We start from the raw sequence: 16,935 nt of genomic DNA, 5'->3' as shown, positions 1-16,935 counted from the left end.
GATAGAAGTGAGAAAGGCGTTTCTTTGTGACCCCCACTTCTAGTTAATAGTGGGAATAGATTATTTTATATGACTATCCTTTAAAAATGCCTGTTAAACGGGATACGATAAAATGAGGTTGTGTTCTTCAAGACAAATTGTATTACTTTTGGTAATCTTCAAAAACTGAAACTTGGGTCTTTCTAGGTTTGGGGGTGGTGCAGTAGGTGCAATCCAAAGGCTTAAGGGGGGGGGGGGGATACTTGAGGGCGGAGAGGGTTTTTTTTTCTTATGTCTGATGTACATTTTTTAGCTAATCTTTTGGTAAACGTTTATTGTTTTTATGTATATTATGTTAACTGCTTTGGACGACTATTGACCTATAAGATGATATTTAAATTTTAAAATAAATATTAAACCGTGTCTGATCCAGTTTGACTTCTAGGTGTGGACATGAGAGATGAAGAAATCAATATGTAACAAGGACTAATAAAACCCTTGGGGGGGGGGGGATACACCTCCACAGTGCCTTTTTGGCTTATTACAAGTCAGACTGATCCACACTCACCACGTGAAAGTTGTCCGAGGGATTTTTACTATTATGTTTTAATGGCCAACTCAAAACTGCCTTGGTGATGTATCTTTCTTTTACCTACCTACAATGCAACATCTTTTTTACTTGGCTAATTTTGTTTTAACAGCTAAATCAGCTCTTTTGCAAAACAACCTGTACACATGACAAAGCCCTTTTCAAAAAGCAGACCATGTTGTTCAAGATGAAAATTGAGAAAGTGTGATTTAGAGGGACTAAGGCACTGTGATAATAATGTTTGTTTCTTCCCGTAGAGGGAGCTCCTGACCCAAATTTCATACTTCAGCACAGGGAAAACACCTCTATTCTTCCAATACCCGGGTAATCTCTCTCTCTCTCTTTTTTTTTTTTATTTCTTTCATGGAAAATTGTATTAAAGATCAATGAATTTGTTAAACCTAGTCAAACTTGATTATATGATTAAAATTAACTTCATATTTTCCGTTTATTATTGGTTATTATTGGTTAGCTACTAAGAAAATCGCAATGTTTTAATTTCTTAATTTCCCCTCAAGGAAAAAAAATGCAGTAAGTAGTATTACTTGGGTACCATTCATTTTACACTTTTGTCCCATGTGATATGCTTTTAAAATCACAAATATTTGCTTTGTAAATTTCGTTTTCGACTTTGCACGAAAGCAAGCATAAATAGATTCACTGAAACTAAAATCACGCTACTTCCAGAACAACAAATATTGTTTCATTTATATTATAACGCTGGAAGCATATTTTTATTCACTTTTTCTTTTGTGTGGTTGGCTTTAGCACGCTGCTTCTCTGTACTGAAATTCTAGCACTGCATGCTTTATAGATTCCCTATACTGTTTACAGTGTAATAATACCTAAATAAAATTAATTTGTTGTCTCACACAAAATGTAGTCAAAGAGGCAACATTTCATTTTATTAGCCAAAAATATATACTTTCTTGTACAATTTAGTTCACACCTATGTACACTTGCTGTATATACAAAAAAAAAAAATCCCAGACACAATTGTCACTGGACTTCAGCAAAACCTCACAAACTCAACTATATCATAGTACAGAACCCGGGGTTTTCTGTTTTAATTTTAATACACGGACATGCTTACAGGGTGTAACTATACAGAGGTATATTATTATTATTATCATTATTATTATTATTATTTTACAATCATTATAACAATTTAAAAATAAAATAAAAAGACTATGATGAAGATAACGCTGATAGAACCATAGCTGCATCAAGCTGATTTTGTGGCCTGAAAGAAAGGATACAGAAAAAAATGTATTTAGGATTTGTATTTACTAGTAAATTGCCACTCCAAGTTCCTTTTGCTTTTTATGTTTGTTTGTTTGTTTGTCTTTGGAAGCACTATAAATGAAAATGGTCCAAAAAAAAAAAACACCTCCATATTCACTCCGTTTACGAACTTTGGAATGGAAAGCCCTGTTTCCATCCTCAAAGTTCTCCTGCAGTAAAAATAAATAAATAAATAAATAAATAAATAAATAAAATTATTTATTGTTCACTGCATTTCTCCCACATCTTTATACATTTCGTGAGGGCAGTGATAAACAACGCTAATGTTCTTTCGAAATCGGCCATTAATAATTGGCGGCCACGATTATGCAGGTATTAAATATAAACTGACCGTTTGTCTCCAAATGAGTAGTCTAGTACATGCGACATCACATTGAGAAAGTTGGCTTTAAAAACTTTCTCAGAATAGTTTAATGGATACATATGCATAAATGCTACCAAACTCCCACTTTCTCAATGATTGTTGTGGCAGAGATCTAGAAAAAGCGAGGTAAAATATGGACATTGCCAAACAAAAGATCACTTACCGCCTCTGAACAGGTTGGAATGCTGTCTTTAGCAACTTTTTCTCTACTTCCAAGGCACTAGAGCGATCTAAAAAAAAAAAAAAAGCAACTCAATTTACTGTGAATTAACCTGTTTCCAACGTGGGCTTAAAGTAGTGTTTAATATAGAGTTTATAGTTTGCACAGGTCAAGAATTACGGATAGCCTTTCATGGCCCGTTTAATTAATCAGTGCTAAAAATAATAGGTTTTTTTTTTTTTTGAAAAATGGTGAAAATACAGTATTTAGCTGTATTATGTAAAGAAATATTCTATAAAATATTCAGTGGTTATCCTATTCAGACGTCTTGAAATCTAACTTTCAAGTTACTGAGTTACTTTGCATGTGCTTTTTAAACAGTTGCTGTATACTTTAGATAAACAGAAGATATAATTATGGAAAACTGTGCAGCTAAATCTTGAAATATGTTGCTGTAGACTGCTACGATACATTTTTCAGAATAAAAACGCTACTTATGATCAGTTTTATATTGCGATTATACACAAAATTGTCCTGCAAAATTTTCCTACGAAGTAAGAGAATTCCAATTTTCTCCTTTCCACAGTGCAAAACGTTATTACACAATGACATAAAGAATAGTTAAAACAACGCAGCAACAGTTATCATTTCTAAAGTGCAGAAAGATATGTCAAGAGTTCTTTTTTTTTCCCCCTCTACGACCAAGCCAATAATTAAAACTGGAGCTGAGTTCTTGTTTTCAATGTACACGGACTAAATTATCTTTCTTATAGTAACATTTTCAATAATGAGATTTACGCAGGACAGAGCTAAGAAAATGGTATATTTATAAAAGTAATAAACATTTTCAGCATTAGCCGTACATTATTGATCAGCAGTCACCTGTTACAGTGGATTCTGTGCTTTGAACTTGCTCTGCTTGTCTTGCAAAAGCAGCTATTCCAGCACTGGAGGGGGTTTGGGTTGCATTCAGTCCCTGCAGAAAGTGGCTAGAGTTCAGTAAAGACAGCTGATGTGCCGAGAAAGCCCGATTTGTCCAGTTCTGAAATTTGCTAGCGGGACAGGAGATGAGTCTGTGGTGGGGGAGCAAAGTTTGGGTTGCTGTCCCGGCAGCAGAACCACTGGTCTGGGGAGATTTGCGAGGGTTATCTGGGGTAGTAGCAGTCTCAGCCAGTGACCAGATTTTAGGCTTCTGAGCTGTGGCCAAATTGTTTTCTGTGGCTGGTGGTGAGCTGGGAGATATACTGTTCATTTTGGTGTGCTCGCTACTAGGTGGTACGATTTTTATTTCTGGAGGAAGTTCACATTTATCCCCATCCAAAACTCGGCTTTCATTCACCATAGATTTAAAAAACCTTTCCTCGGATCCATTTAAATCGTCATAACCATCGGAGATTTCCGAGTCACTTCTGGCGTCAGTTTTGGAATCAGAGTGTAGGTCCTGATCCTGGTCGTCCAGGTCCTCTTTGTTTTCGATGTTTTCGGTGTCAATGTTTTCCAAATCGATCTCTTCGTCATCCTCTCTTTTCTCTCCTCCTTCGTGATCACTTTCATAAGCATTGCCCTCCTCATCCGTCCTACTTCTGGGAGCCCAGGTCATTTTATTCTCTTTTTTAAGTCTCCTTCTAGCATTGGCAAACCATGTAGATACCTGGGTGAGGGTCATTTTGGTAATGATGGCCAGCATAATTTTCTCCCCTTTGGTAGGATAGGGATTCTTCCTGTGCTCGTTCAGCCAGGCCTTCAGAGTGCTCGTACTTTCTCTGGTTGCATTCTTTGGCCTTGACGGATCTCCGAACTGATATTGCCCATAAGGGTAAAAAGCTGGATGAGGGTGGGAAAAGGCAGCATGTTGCACTCCTGGACTGTCCTTCAGTTCGTACTGGGCACCCTGGGGGTAAGAAGTAAAAATAAAACATTTGAAAGGACGAACAGAAACAAAAAACAAACAAACAAAAACTTACCTGGAAGGTGACTAGCCAATTTTTGTTGGGCATACGCTAGTATTCTGTTCCCATTATATTTACAATTATTTTATGCATACACATCCCCTACCGAGTCAGGCTGTCCACTTCTATTGTAAACCCGGCTAAAATGAAACTTCTAACACAAACTGGTTTCCTGAACAAAAACAAAACCGTCATAGCAGGCAGGATCAAATGTTTTGATGCCATTTCTAGCATAAAGTTCACACTATGCAAACAAGAAAAAAAACCTGATTTATTATTATTATTATTATTATTTTTATAAAACCCTGGAAGCTTTTCTAGTATATAACAACTCTCTTAGAAAAGAGAAATATATAAAGCGACAGAAGGTTCCTTGGTATTCAGTTTATTCTGACCCAAGATCTCCACAATAGTCCCTGCACCAGTAGTCAGTGGGGGGAAAAAAAATGTTAAAATCACATGGAACTCCCCTCCCCTCCCCATCTCACCAAAGGAAGAAAAAAATTATATTACCAAAACTTTTACTTCAAGTGTAGCATTGAAACAGAGAAGAAACCCAATAGATCACTCCCAGCTCAAACTTTTTCCGCCTCTCCAGCTTCATTCATACTTTCAGTTTTCTTTGTTTTACAATGCAGCCTGCAATATCCTAATCTGTTAACACCCTGGAGAAAACACCACTTTGGAAGCAAATTTCCGGTCCTGCCACGTCCTGTCCAGCGTCTATAAAAATTGTTCTTATGAAACAGGGTTATCGCAGACGTACACGAAAAATAAAATGGGTTCGGTTGACCCTTTGAGTAAGATTGTGGTGTATATTATTCTTCCTCGCTCTTCCCAGCTGGCAGACTGAAGCCTGAGGGTAGAGGAGGTGGTTCAGGGGTTTTGCTTTACAAAGAAAATAGTTTATGAAATAATAATAATAATAAATAATCATGAAATCAAATCCTTAAGAATCAGAGAGAGGGGCTGAGTACTAGGCAAAGTGTTTCTGCTTACCAGCTGTGGGAAGATGGGCAGCTCGGCGGTGTAGGGGAGAAAAGCCCCATATCCTTGTGCTGCAGCGTAAGGAGATCCGTACATGGAGGACAAAACATTAGAAAGAGTCCCAGCTGGAGTCAGCTCTGTCCCGTTCCGTGAGCCGGCCAACCCCTGGCGATCCGAAGGGTAAATCGGCCTGATATACTGATATCCCAATTGTGGGAAAGACATGGTGAAGGGGAGGGGAGAAACACACAGAGAAAGAAAGGGGGGCTGAGGGGGTGAAGGAAAAAAAGGGAGAAAGAGCGAAAGTAGCAAAGCGGAGTTTCGCCCTGATCTTTTTTTTTTCCCCCCTCTAGAAGACGGTATCCACTTTTCAGCGCTTTTCCAAGTCTTTAAAAAAGAGAAGAGTGGCGGGGGCGAGAGGAAATCACAAGGCTGGGGCTTCTTCTTCCCAGAGGCTTGCAGTAACCGATCCGGCGGCTCTTTCCTCTCTCACTTTTTCTATTGATCTGAGTGGACCGAGGTCAGGTCCTAACAGATTGCTTCAGATTATTGGGACTCTCGCCTGTGATTGACATTTCTAGTCTTTCGCAAGCCCCTCCTTATCCCTCCCAGTCTCTCTGCCTGTCTCTCTCTCTCTCCTCTCACATGCCCACAGCACTCGCCGGGTTTGTCACCGAGGTTTTTTTTTTTTTTTTTTCTAAATCTGTTTACTGACGTAACGATCTTTTATTTGAGTTGCTTTCAAATCTCGTTTTAGCCCTCGCCAATCAGTAGTGTGTTTTACAAAAGGTTTATAACCCTGCCCCACGATTTTTTTCCCCTTATTCTTAAAGTGGTTCGGTCGGAGCCTAGTTACACTTTCCTAACCGCCCCCTCCCACCACCTCCATCAATGAAATGCAATAAAAAGAAGAAGAAGAAAAGGAAAGTAAAAATCGTGAGCTCTATAATCAACATTGAATATTTGAACAAAGGGTTTATAATACGAAATAAAGGAAAGAAAACTATACGGTTGTACTTTATTTTTTTATTTTTTTTTTTTAAGTACTGCGCTAGTTGCTTAATATACCTCCGTGTGGAAATGGGTTTGCTCTATTGATGTAACCTTTGTGCTTGCCAATATACATTGGAAAATATATATTTTAAATCATTTGCATTTCTATCGCTAGCGTCAATTTTCTTACTACTGAGAATCTTTAGAAAGGCCTTAGGTGAGGTCTAAACTTAACCGTGGGTAGACGGCAGTTTAAAACCCATCCATTTTTCTCCTACTAGGGGACTTTAAAGCGCTGTAGGTCACAATTTTACATCAAAGGGAGAAAAGAAGGCAAATTAAAATTCTAACAAAGAAAAGACTGGTACAGCCCTCTGGGCCATGAGTAAATAAGTAGTGTTAAACAGGACAATGACAGGGACAGGAATTAAACTCATTAACACCTTTTTGTCGTGGTGCGAAATCTCTAATTAGGAAATTTATGATCACTTTACTTATTCGCTTTCTGAATGGAGACAAGGCTTGGAGTGAATACCTGGTATTGAGGGAGATTTTTTTTTTTTTTTTTTTAAAGAAGACTGTTCCAGTTGAAGCTAAGTAACAGAGAGAGACACACCAGGGAGAAACATATTTCATAATTATTGTAATTACCTAGAGGTCCACTGGGCCAACAAGTTTATACCTTTTTTTTTTTTTTAAAGTAGTGTTTCAACATTTTAAATAACTCACATTCTATGAAAATTGTATTTTGAGGGAGGAAGATCATCATAATTCTCTTTTAGGTATTTAAGTAACTTAGCCTAGGCTTGATCATACCATGACTTGTTAGTTTTTTTGTTTTTTTTTGTGGGAGGAAGTGGAAGAGGGAAAGGTTAGTATTTTCGTCACCTTGATTATTTGGCTCTTTAACTCAGTTTCTAAATGCTTTCAGTAATATCTACCTTATACTGTGTTCAGTGATAGGCCATTCTGAGTATATTTTAAATTAAACCCTTCCCATATGATTTGGCAAGTACTCTGGGATCTAATTTTGTACTAAACAGTGTTACTGTGATTTAACTACACAATAATCGCCATAGATACTGCAAAGATTTCAAAAGCTAGCGTTCTTTGACAAATGACATTTATGTCAGATTATACAGTTAGTGGAACAGACCATAATAGAACTGTATCATCTAGTAATAAATAAGGATTATAGCAAAGTTAGTCTCCAAAATAAAATTTCCTGAATTAATATATATAAAAATCCGAAGGAAAATACTGTCATCGGGATATGAAAATCTTTTGAAAAACTACAGTTGGTTTGCAGAATTGTTTTTCAGATTTGGACTTGTGGTAGGTACTACAAAATATACCAAGGTGGAGAACTATATTATGTTCAATGCAATAACTGTTTTTTGGAGGGGGAGGGGGCAGTTGTGAGTCCTTATTTCATTACCTTTGCAACTTTGGTTATCAAAATCTGACGTTTTTTTCATCTGCAGGTAACCCCAATCAGAAATATACTCAGACCATAAGCAAATAATCAGGAAATATTAACAGCTAATAGAGGGGCCAGTAGTTTAAGCTTTAATCAAAGTATCAGACCTATAAACCACCCAATAGTGCACTGCAGAGTAATTTCACATTTCCAGACAATAGGTTTAAAAAAGCTGACTGGATTGTCTTGGTTTGCTGTTGTGTGTGTCAACCAGACAGATTTTTTAATCACCAAATATAGTCAATGCAGGTTCATCCCACCAAACCTGGAGATGCACGTGTTTCTATGGGTTTGAGAGGATGGGATATTGGGCATGAGCAAGCGCATTCTGGAACTGAATAAGGATCATAAAAACAGTGAGAGAAATAAAAATGATTATTTAAATAGGAGATAAAAGATTTGATATCACTTTGGCTAATGCATAAAATATGGGATGTGGGAAATCTATGAGTATGAATAGGCCCAAGTCAGGACAAGGATGAGTGATGGATTATTAATGAAAAGAAAGGGGCAGGAAACACAGAGAGACCAAATGGACAGCAGGAGAAGAAAATACATGCCTGAAACGAGAGGGAAAACAAGCGGAAATAAAGGCAGCATATTTTCAAAGAAATTCCTAATGAAAGAAACATGTGGCATAGTGGTATTGTGATTTTTTTTTTAAATAAAGGTACCAGAATGGGTAACACATGCAGAAAAAAATACAACCATGCTGTAGAAACTTTGCCACAAAAAAAAAAAGCAACTGAGGGAAAAAAAAATCGGCACTGAAAGACAATTAGAAATGAAAATGAAATGCGTTGAAAATCTTGGAGACAGCGTAATATTATGTGATTAAACAAAACTGAAGGGCATGAAAGAAAGCTTAACACTAAAAATGCAATGAATTTGAACAAATTAGCAATTGTGTAAGTATAGACGTTTACACTGCATTGGTTTGAATTTGCAAAATCTGAAAAGAGAAGAGGCAAAAATGATTTCACCAAAAGGGACTGCCTCTTCCTTGGGGTCGATCAACTGGTCTCTGAAGGGAGTAACCGCTGTGCTGCTATCCCAAGCTGGACAGACACGTGTCTTCTGACCGGGACCTGTCAATCCTGTAGGAATTGCTTCTGATTTATTGACCCAAACAGGCACACACCCCGTCCTGCCCCCCTCTCTCTCTGTCTGTCTGTCTCTCTCTCTCACCCACCCACCCACCCACCCATATATCCACTCATCTATAGCCCTTCCCCCTCAGAAGGTCAGTGAACCACCGCAACTCTCCCCTCACTACACAGTTAAACCCAGTTTGCTAGAATCTAAAGTTCCATGTACTCTAGGCTTTTATCAGAAACACATGTTTCCTATACTGAGAAAGGAGAGTACAATTAGTTAACACTCGGATTTACAGTAAGTGACTTGGTTCATTTAATGAAGCTGCAGTTATAACTGAATATTCAGACGAAAAATGCTACTTACTTACTTTTGTCTGCATGCGGTAGTGCAAATTCTGTATAACCCTCATTTAACTTTCTCGGCTAGGAGTTTGAAATGCACTGCCTTTGAGCACCAGGTACACTGGAGTAAATGCGTTTGAAACACAAAATGAATTTCTAGCTCCTTGACAGGAAAGTGGAACCAGGATTGTCATATAAATAACAAGTGGAATGCTGATTTAGTTATGGTTTGAAATACCCAGATATATATCCTATTTTTTTTAGTTAATACTTTGCAAATCTGATAGCATTTTATCTTGGGGATTAATCCAGTCTTCAGTTTCTACAGCCTACAAAGCATTTAAAATATACCTATTACAGCGTATGTTTAAATGAGCCGCATTCGAAGTTATCTGCTACTACTTAGTAAAATCCTTAAAGAGTTAATTCTTAGATAAGAACTTTTCTACAAGGCCTAAGGCGGTGCGATGCCTTGGGCTTCGTTACAAAACAAAACAAAACAAAAAAAATCCCAAAACAAACAAAAACCCACCATGCCATTGCTAGTTTAATTAGATTGATAGGTTTGAAGTTCAATTTCCGAGACAATTAGGGATAACTTCTTGATTAGGAGTTGTGTACTGAGAACCATTTTGCTCCTTTCAATAAACATAGGTAAACCAAAAGGTCCAAATCTTCAGCAAACTTCCAATATACAAGTCTTCAGAAAACGCGATAGACAAACCGGTGAAATTAGTGAAAGGTTTGGAGCTAAAGGAGTTAAAGGAAAGATCAAAGAGCTGAGAGAAGGGCTCTTCAAATTACACGTTTGAAGTTTGTTCCATAATTCCAGGGCGACAGATAAGAAGTTGCACATTCCTTATCACATATGGAATCAATCTGAAAGGAGCCTCTGATCAAAATCTGTTAATTGCAGTGACACATGATTTGGAAAGAAAACACAATTAATGACCCTTCTTGTTTAAGCTTTTGAAGAGGCCACTGACAGTTCGCAGTTTACCACCAGTGCCACTTTTTATTTGTTAAACCATTAAGTGTAGACCTTCATAAAACTTGCCTTTGTCTTCTTGTCTTTTTACTTCTCTCTCTCTCTCTCTCTCCCCCCCTGCTCAGAAGTAAATGCAGGCACTAGAGGCCATTATTGCCCTACTAGGATCCACATTTACTTGTGCAGAATGTTCAGATGCCCACAGCGCAGGAACAAATGAGGGCGCAGACGAACAATGCAAGTAGCATGCTAATGTAGTCAAGCTCATGAAAAAGAGGTCATTTTGTATTCCTCCCTCATGCTCAGAAAAGAGCGCCCAAAACAAAATTGCCTTATGCTGCAAAGAATAACGCCAGGTTGGAGTATGCATTAGGCTGCTGGACTAAAGTATTTCTCATGATTCTTATGCTTTTTTAAATGAATCTTTCTGCAAAATCTGCTGGTTTTGATTGCTTTTGGAAGCGGAAGGGAGCCTGTGAAAGCTCTTGAGTACTGCTGGTGAGAAACAGCAGACCCAAGCGAAAGCACGCATTGAGGTCTGTTTCCTACCTCTAAATTTAAAGCGTTCATGCTAAAAAAAAAAAATGTAAAAACTCCCAAAGTGAAAACACACATTGGCATGTCTAAATATAAGCATCCAAGAAAAAAAAATAAATGAAATGCTTATATTTAAGCTGCAGAAAACAGATCCCAATGTGAACTTCATGTTCGGGTTTTACCAGGCGCATGTGCACAGGAGCTGAGCTTACCATGGAACTCTGTGCATGTGACAAGTACAATCTTCCCACCAAACTCCCTAATGCTCAATGCTATCAGCTCGCCTATATTTGCACCTCATTAGCTTGAGCATTAGGGCCTTGTTCTTCAGTGCTGTTCCGGGGGTATTTTTACAGCACTATTTGGAACAGCACCTGAGTTTTGAGGGCTTCAATATAACAGAGCTCAAGGGAATTAGTGCCTTCTCTGTAAATCTAATGATCATAGGTGAGGAGGAAAAAAATACTTCATCTTTTATTATTATTATTACCAGTGGTTAACCTTACCAGGGAAAGTCAAAGTCCTTTGAAACTTTCCATATAGTGTGACATTTGAGTTAGTTTTACAGAATGCTAAGGGTCTCTTTTACGAAGCTGTGAGTTAAAAGGGGCCCTGTTCTAGCGGGGCTGTGGCCATTTTTGCCACACCCCAGGGCCTCTGTTACTGCAGTGGGTGAAAATAACCAAAAAGGAAATGGATGTATGGTAATTTTGCAGAGGCTAGGCAGCCATTTCAGGGGGAGCACTTACTGCCACCCATTGAGGTGGTGGTAAGAGCTCCCATGCTAACCTGGTGGTAACCAGGCAGTGCGTGACGCTGCCCGATTACTGCCTGGCAACCCCTACTACTACTACTTATCATTTCTATAGCGCTACAAGGCATATGCAGCGCTGTACACCATACACAAAGACAGTCCCTGCTCAAAGAGCTTACAATCTAGATAAGACAGTACACTGACAGAACAATTAAGGGTAAGGGAATAAAGCAGTGAGGATAAAGGACAGGGCAAGTGAGTTAGGAGTCAAAAGCAGTGGTAAAGAGGTGGGTTTTGAGTTTGGACTTGAAAACGGCCAAAGATGGGGCTAGACGTACAGGCTCGGGAAGTCTATTCCAGGCGTGAGGTGCAGCGAGATAAAAGGAACGGAGTCTTGAATTAGCAGTAGAGGAGAAAGGGACAGATAAGAGAGATTTATCTACAGAACGGAGTACTCGAGGGGGGGACGTAGGGGGAGACAAGAGTGGAGAGGAACTGGGGAGCAGAATATTTCCCTCTGTGGAAATAGTTTTTCAATATTTCTGCTAGCACCCGAAATGGCACATGCTGGGGTGTAACTGCAGCCAGCACCCGCGTTGGGCCGGAGGTAGTTCCGGGTTATCACACAGCAATCCTTTAGTAAAAGGGCCCCTGAACAAGATATCTTTTTAACAGGAAGTAGGGAGCAGAGGATTTCTTAAGAAATACTGCAATATATTGTAATGTAAGGACCCATGTCAGTAACTCGTCCTTATCTGCCTGATTGCAAGTTAAGTAACCTTTCTCTGCCTTCACATGTTCTATGTTTCAAATGCATTTTAACCATAAGCAGGTTCCTTTTGGTGAGCTCTTAAATGCCCTTTAGCAAATCACAATATTGTAAATAGCTAGAGTTGTGGAGATAAAACATTTCTGCTTCACACATTTGTAATTTTTTCTGTGAAGAATCTTGTTAAAAGCATTCATTGCTTATTTACTAAAAATGTAATGCTTTTGAAAGTTCATAACAGGTTAATAGGAATATAGTATATAGTTTAACAGAATGGAAGTTAAATTAGTAATGAGAATTCTATTCCTCAGTCATCTTTCTTTTAAGTGTTTTCCAGACTCATTGGAGAAAATGAAAAGAAAACCAGTTTTATGCCCACAAAACATTATCCACTCCAATCCCTGCATTTATCTTGCTTTCCTGTGAAACCCAAAGTTATTTCAAGTTAGCTCAGTGCTTCCAAGATCTTATTTTCAGGAAATGTTGATTTTTGGATTAGAGGAGATTTAAGTTTTTCTTATTCACTTGCATATTTACGTATATTTGTCTAACTTTTAGTATTTGAATTGAAGAAAGGACACCAGGCCCTTAGCGTACAGCAGCCGTTTCAAAGTGGGAAACTAAATTAATATTTTACTCCTTCTTTATCTTATATGTGCAAATAGTAACCCTTCCCCCATCGGCTCCCTTCTCTCTCTCTCTTGCTGGTTTCGGTTAGTCAGTATGTTACAGATAACCTAGGATTTCCTAACTTTATTTATATCTCCACCGGACTCCTCTTTCAAATCTCATGGTTCAAAGGTGCTAACAAACCTTTCCTTAAGTTAAAACAGATCCTTTATCAGAAACTCTCCAGAAAACTGGAACACTTCAAGAAAGATATTGCACGGGAATTGGAGGCTGGGGCAAGGCTTTTGTCCAAAGCTGAAGCATAATTGCCGTGTATCTTGGGAAACATTAATCTTTAGAGGAATTCGTGATTCATATCTGCGGTTCGACCGGTTAGGTGATTGATACTCTGTTAGTGTAATCCACTAATTTTATGTCAATATGTTTCATGCACAATATTATATTTTCCATATCTCCAGCAAATTGCTGATATTTGTTTGTTTGGATAACATTATGGTCTCTATGCCATTAAATCTTAGTTTTGTTTTTTTGTACTTTTTGGGTGCATTAAAGACAGCCTATTATGCAGCTGTTGTGGAAAACCTCCCAGAAAATACACTTTTGACTGCAAATTTTCTCCTTTCAGTTTTCCTCAGACCCCTTTTCCAAGTTGGAGGCTGATTACTTTTCATTCTGATTATCCCCAAAGCTGGTTAAAATACTAGATTCATATCCCCATTCTCCTGCGTGACACACTCCTGTATAGTTTATGCTTTTATTTTTTTCCCGCTTGTTTTCCCGAGCAGATCTATTGAAGTTCCTCCTTCATGATGGAAATCTGCTGTAGGATAGTGAATCTGTGGCTACAATGTGAAACTGCAGGGAGCTGCCAGCAATAATTGATTGGGAAGGTCGAGGGCTGTGCGTGTCACTTTGGTCCTTAAGGTGCCCTTTTCAGTCCTCCTCTGTAAATATTAGCCTGTCTACTGCAAGCTGAGCTAAGGTTCCTTGTATTTTATTAGAGACTTTTAGTTTGATTATTTTTTACTGGTATTTACTCTGATCTGTCCGTAGTGAAATCTTTACTGGTTGCTCTCTAACATCTCAGAGTCTAAAACGGTCGCCTAGAGAGTCGTTTTTCCTCTTCCTGAACTGTCTCTCTGGCTAGACAAATGCCAAGGGGACGTGTTAATTAATCAGTGTAAACAGCGCCAAACCTGGGCCAACGAGTTGAGACTCCGAAACTGACTTAGGACCTGCTGTCATTTCACGCTAGGAGATTCAAAGGTGTAGGAAATAGCCACTCACCCGAAGCTATACTTGAACTCTTGCAATCCATAAAAAGCGCTGATTAGGTGAGAATAAAGAAAGGGCTTCAGTTAGCAGTGGGATAGACATTTTAGGGATGCTAAAATCCAGAACTCCCGTACCAAGATTTGGCATCTGATTCGACACAGATTGGATCAGGGATCATTGTTCGGAAGACGAGTTACAATAACGAAACACTTCTTAGCTCTGGGGGGGGGGGGGGGGGGAGCAATCTTTGACAACAAAATTACCACATTTTTCTAACAGTTATTCGTTATTTTTGAAATATTTGCATCTCTTCGGCATCAAAGGATTGATTTTACTAAAACTTTTCTGCTATTTTCTCTCTCTCCTTTGTGTGTGGGGGTGGGGGGGGGGGGGTATTAGGAAATCAGGCCTGATCCCACCGGTTATGTCTGCTCTGTACACGCTCCACACCCATGTTTCCATATTTCCATATTTCCTGACTTTTCTAAACTTCGTCATCCTTTAAATTCTTCACACGGGAAGCATATGTAGATCAGCACTTATCTGGAAAGAAGGCTAGTATAAGTTGTAGATACCAGAATTCCAACTATTTAAATGAAAAAAAAAAAAACTATGGGAGCATACTATAAAACTTACATAAAGATGCGCTGTTCTTATCTTGAGCCATCAAAATGTTATAATAATAGGTACCTGCCACGAATTGCACTGGTCAGTTTGAGATTTTTAACCTGAATAATAGGAGATTGGGATACTGGCATCATTTTAAATAAAATATTCAAGCCTTTGTAAACATATACATATGCTCTCTTTTGAACTTTGATGGCGTACTGCTTTTATTTGCTTCTCATCCTATAAATGCTGCCTTATATCAGTAGCAAACAAGCATTGATTTTATGGTAAAGTCACTTTGGGATGGGAATGAGTAACTCCAGGCAGTGCTATCACTGTATTACATGGAAATGGCCCAGGTAACAAGATGAACATTGATTCAGCATTATGTTTGATCAATAATGAAATAAGTAACTTCAGGCCCAAATTAAAATGCAAGCTGGCTTAACGTTGCCAGTTTCGGGGCTAAGTGACAAGGCGAATTCACCAGGGAAATAGTGATATTTGCATTAGAGGCTGCATCTGTTTGGTTGAGGGAACATGGTTTGCGTCGACAGGAATGTAAAACAAATGGGTTGAATTGTAATGTTTTAACTGAATTACTACCTGAAAATAAGGAAGAACTGCTATTCATATTCTACAAACTGTCACAAAAAAAAAGAAAGAAAGATAAGAAACCCAATGATTGTTCAGAAATCGGGAGGGCGGAAATAAAATTGTTCTTTTTTAGGGAAATTATATCAGAGCTGTGGTTGACATGCTGTAGAGATTTTGGAATCATTCGCTCTACATAGTCTTCCAGGCAGGCTTATGACAAATTAACAGAAATCAATGCTTATAGAGTGTTTATTTGATGTTAACATGTCTGAAATGTAATTATATAGGCTAGTACAAAAATACCCTCAAAAAAAGCCATATTGCAATAAAAGGTGAATTTTTGGAAGGGGAGGGGGTTAAAGATTTAGCAGATGAGGGGTAGCATGACCAAAGCCCTTCGTATTGATGGCCTTTGCCCCAGTTTATCTGCTGTTTTCTCCATGGCTAGTTTTTACAGCTCTGCTATCATTATCGAAACCATGACACACATTGATTTCCAATAGAGATTCTCGCCTCCAACCAGGGGGCAGAGGCACTGGGACATGACTGGTGCTTCCAAGTGTAAAACCCACTGCTAAGGAGAGGAGCAGGACACGGGTAGACAAACAGAATTTCTACATTTGGAAGGAAAATTAAGAATTCACGACTCTGAAGGGGCTGCAGTCTGGCTATAAATTATCAGAACAACAGAAGAATACCATCATTTAGGAAATCCGGTATTCCAAAGATGTTTCTCATTCTGTGGGAGCTAGAGCTGCAGGACAGTACATAAATACCATATACGTGTGTGTGTGTGTGTGTGTGTGTGGGGGGGGGGGGGATGAAGTCAGATATTGCAGGAGAAGGAAAGGGCATTGTGTGCACAACAAAATGAGATGTCGTTACCAATCAGCACTGAAGAAGACGTCTAATAAAAGGAGGAAAGCCAATTCAATATTTGTACTTACCCTCTCCACAGTAAATGTACATAATTAGGATAAGAGGGGCTTCTGGGTCAACTGCCAAGACTTGCCCAGTTCAACAAACAGTTTTGGCTCTGGAAAACAAAAGGTGAAATGAAGACGACAGATACGGTAATGTCTCCTAAAATGAAAACAAGATGCACACACACACACACAGACAGACAGACAGACAATGAAAATAATTTTGATCTAATGACTGAAATGTTGAAGTAGTGATGTAGTGAGATACAGATACATGTGTCTGTAGACAGACGCAGCTAGAGACTGAGGAACTCTGAATGGACACGTGTAATTGACACTGGGTTTTTAACAATGATTTGAATGATGCTATTGTCTTCAGGTTTCCCAACACTTATGCTACTAGTCAGTCAAAGCTCCTTTTCTGATCCGAATAAATATTTTACCTATCCTACAGTGTGCATATCTTTTTTTTTTAAAAACCTTTATCATACTTGAAAACAGATCAATCAATAATCGATGTCATCATACAAATCATTGTTAAACAAAAACGCAGAATATGTCACAGAGTAACTCATTACCAAGAGGACTGAGCCATGTGACGCCAGTCT

At 38.6% G+C, this 16,935-nt stretch overlaps 1 protein-coding gene across 2 annotated transcripts; it reads right to left on the bottom strand.

Annotated features, from left to right (window-relative positions):
* Nucleotides 1-1,446: 1,446 nt before the first annotated feature.
* Nucleotides 1,447-5,947, bottom strand: IRX3 (iroquois homeobox 3). 2 transcript variants are annotated; one of them, XM_030204314.1, is made up of 4 exons: nucleotides 5,346-5,947; nucleotides 3,280-4,288; nucleotides 2,401-2,467; nucleotides 1,447-1,811 (listed from the first exon to the last, which is right to left on the bottom strand). In XM_030204314.1, the coding sequence occupies exons 1-4, from the start codon at nucleotides 5,556-5,558 to the stop codon at nucleotides 1,757-1,759; spliced, it is 1,344 nt and encodes a 447-aa protein (XP_030060174.1). In that variant the 5' UTR covers nucleotides 5,559-5,947; the 3' UTR covers nucleotides 1,447-1,756. The 2 variants fall into 2 exon arrangements, 1 of the variants encoding a protein (XP_030060174.1); XR_003942238.1 differs by having other exon boundaries at nucleotides 1,797-1,811; nucleotides 3,261-4,288.
* Between the last annotated feature and the right edge of the window lie 10,988 nt (nucleotides 5,948-16,935).

This window comes from Microcaecilia unicolor, chromosome 5, assembly GCF_901765095.1.
Source record: "Microcaecilia unicolor chromosome 5, aMicUni1.1, whole genome shotgun sequence".
In the NCBI taxonomy this organism is placed as follows: Eukaryota; Metazoa; Chordata; class Amphibia; order Gymnophiona; family Siphonopidae; genus Microcaecilia; species Microcaecilia unicolor.
The sequence above is the reverse complement of the archived record's forward strand: the minus strand, read 5'-3'. Positions and strand labels throughout refer to the sequence as shown.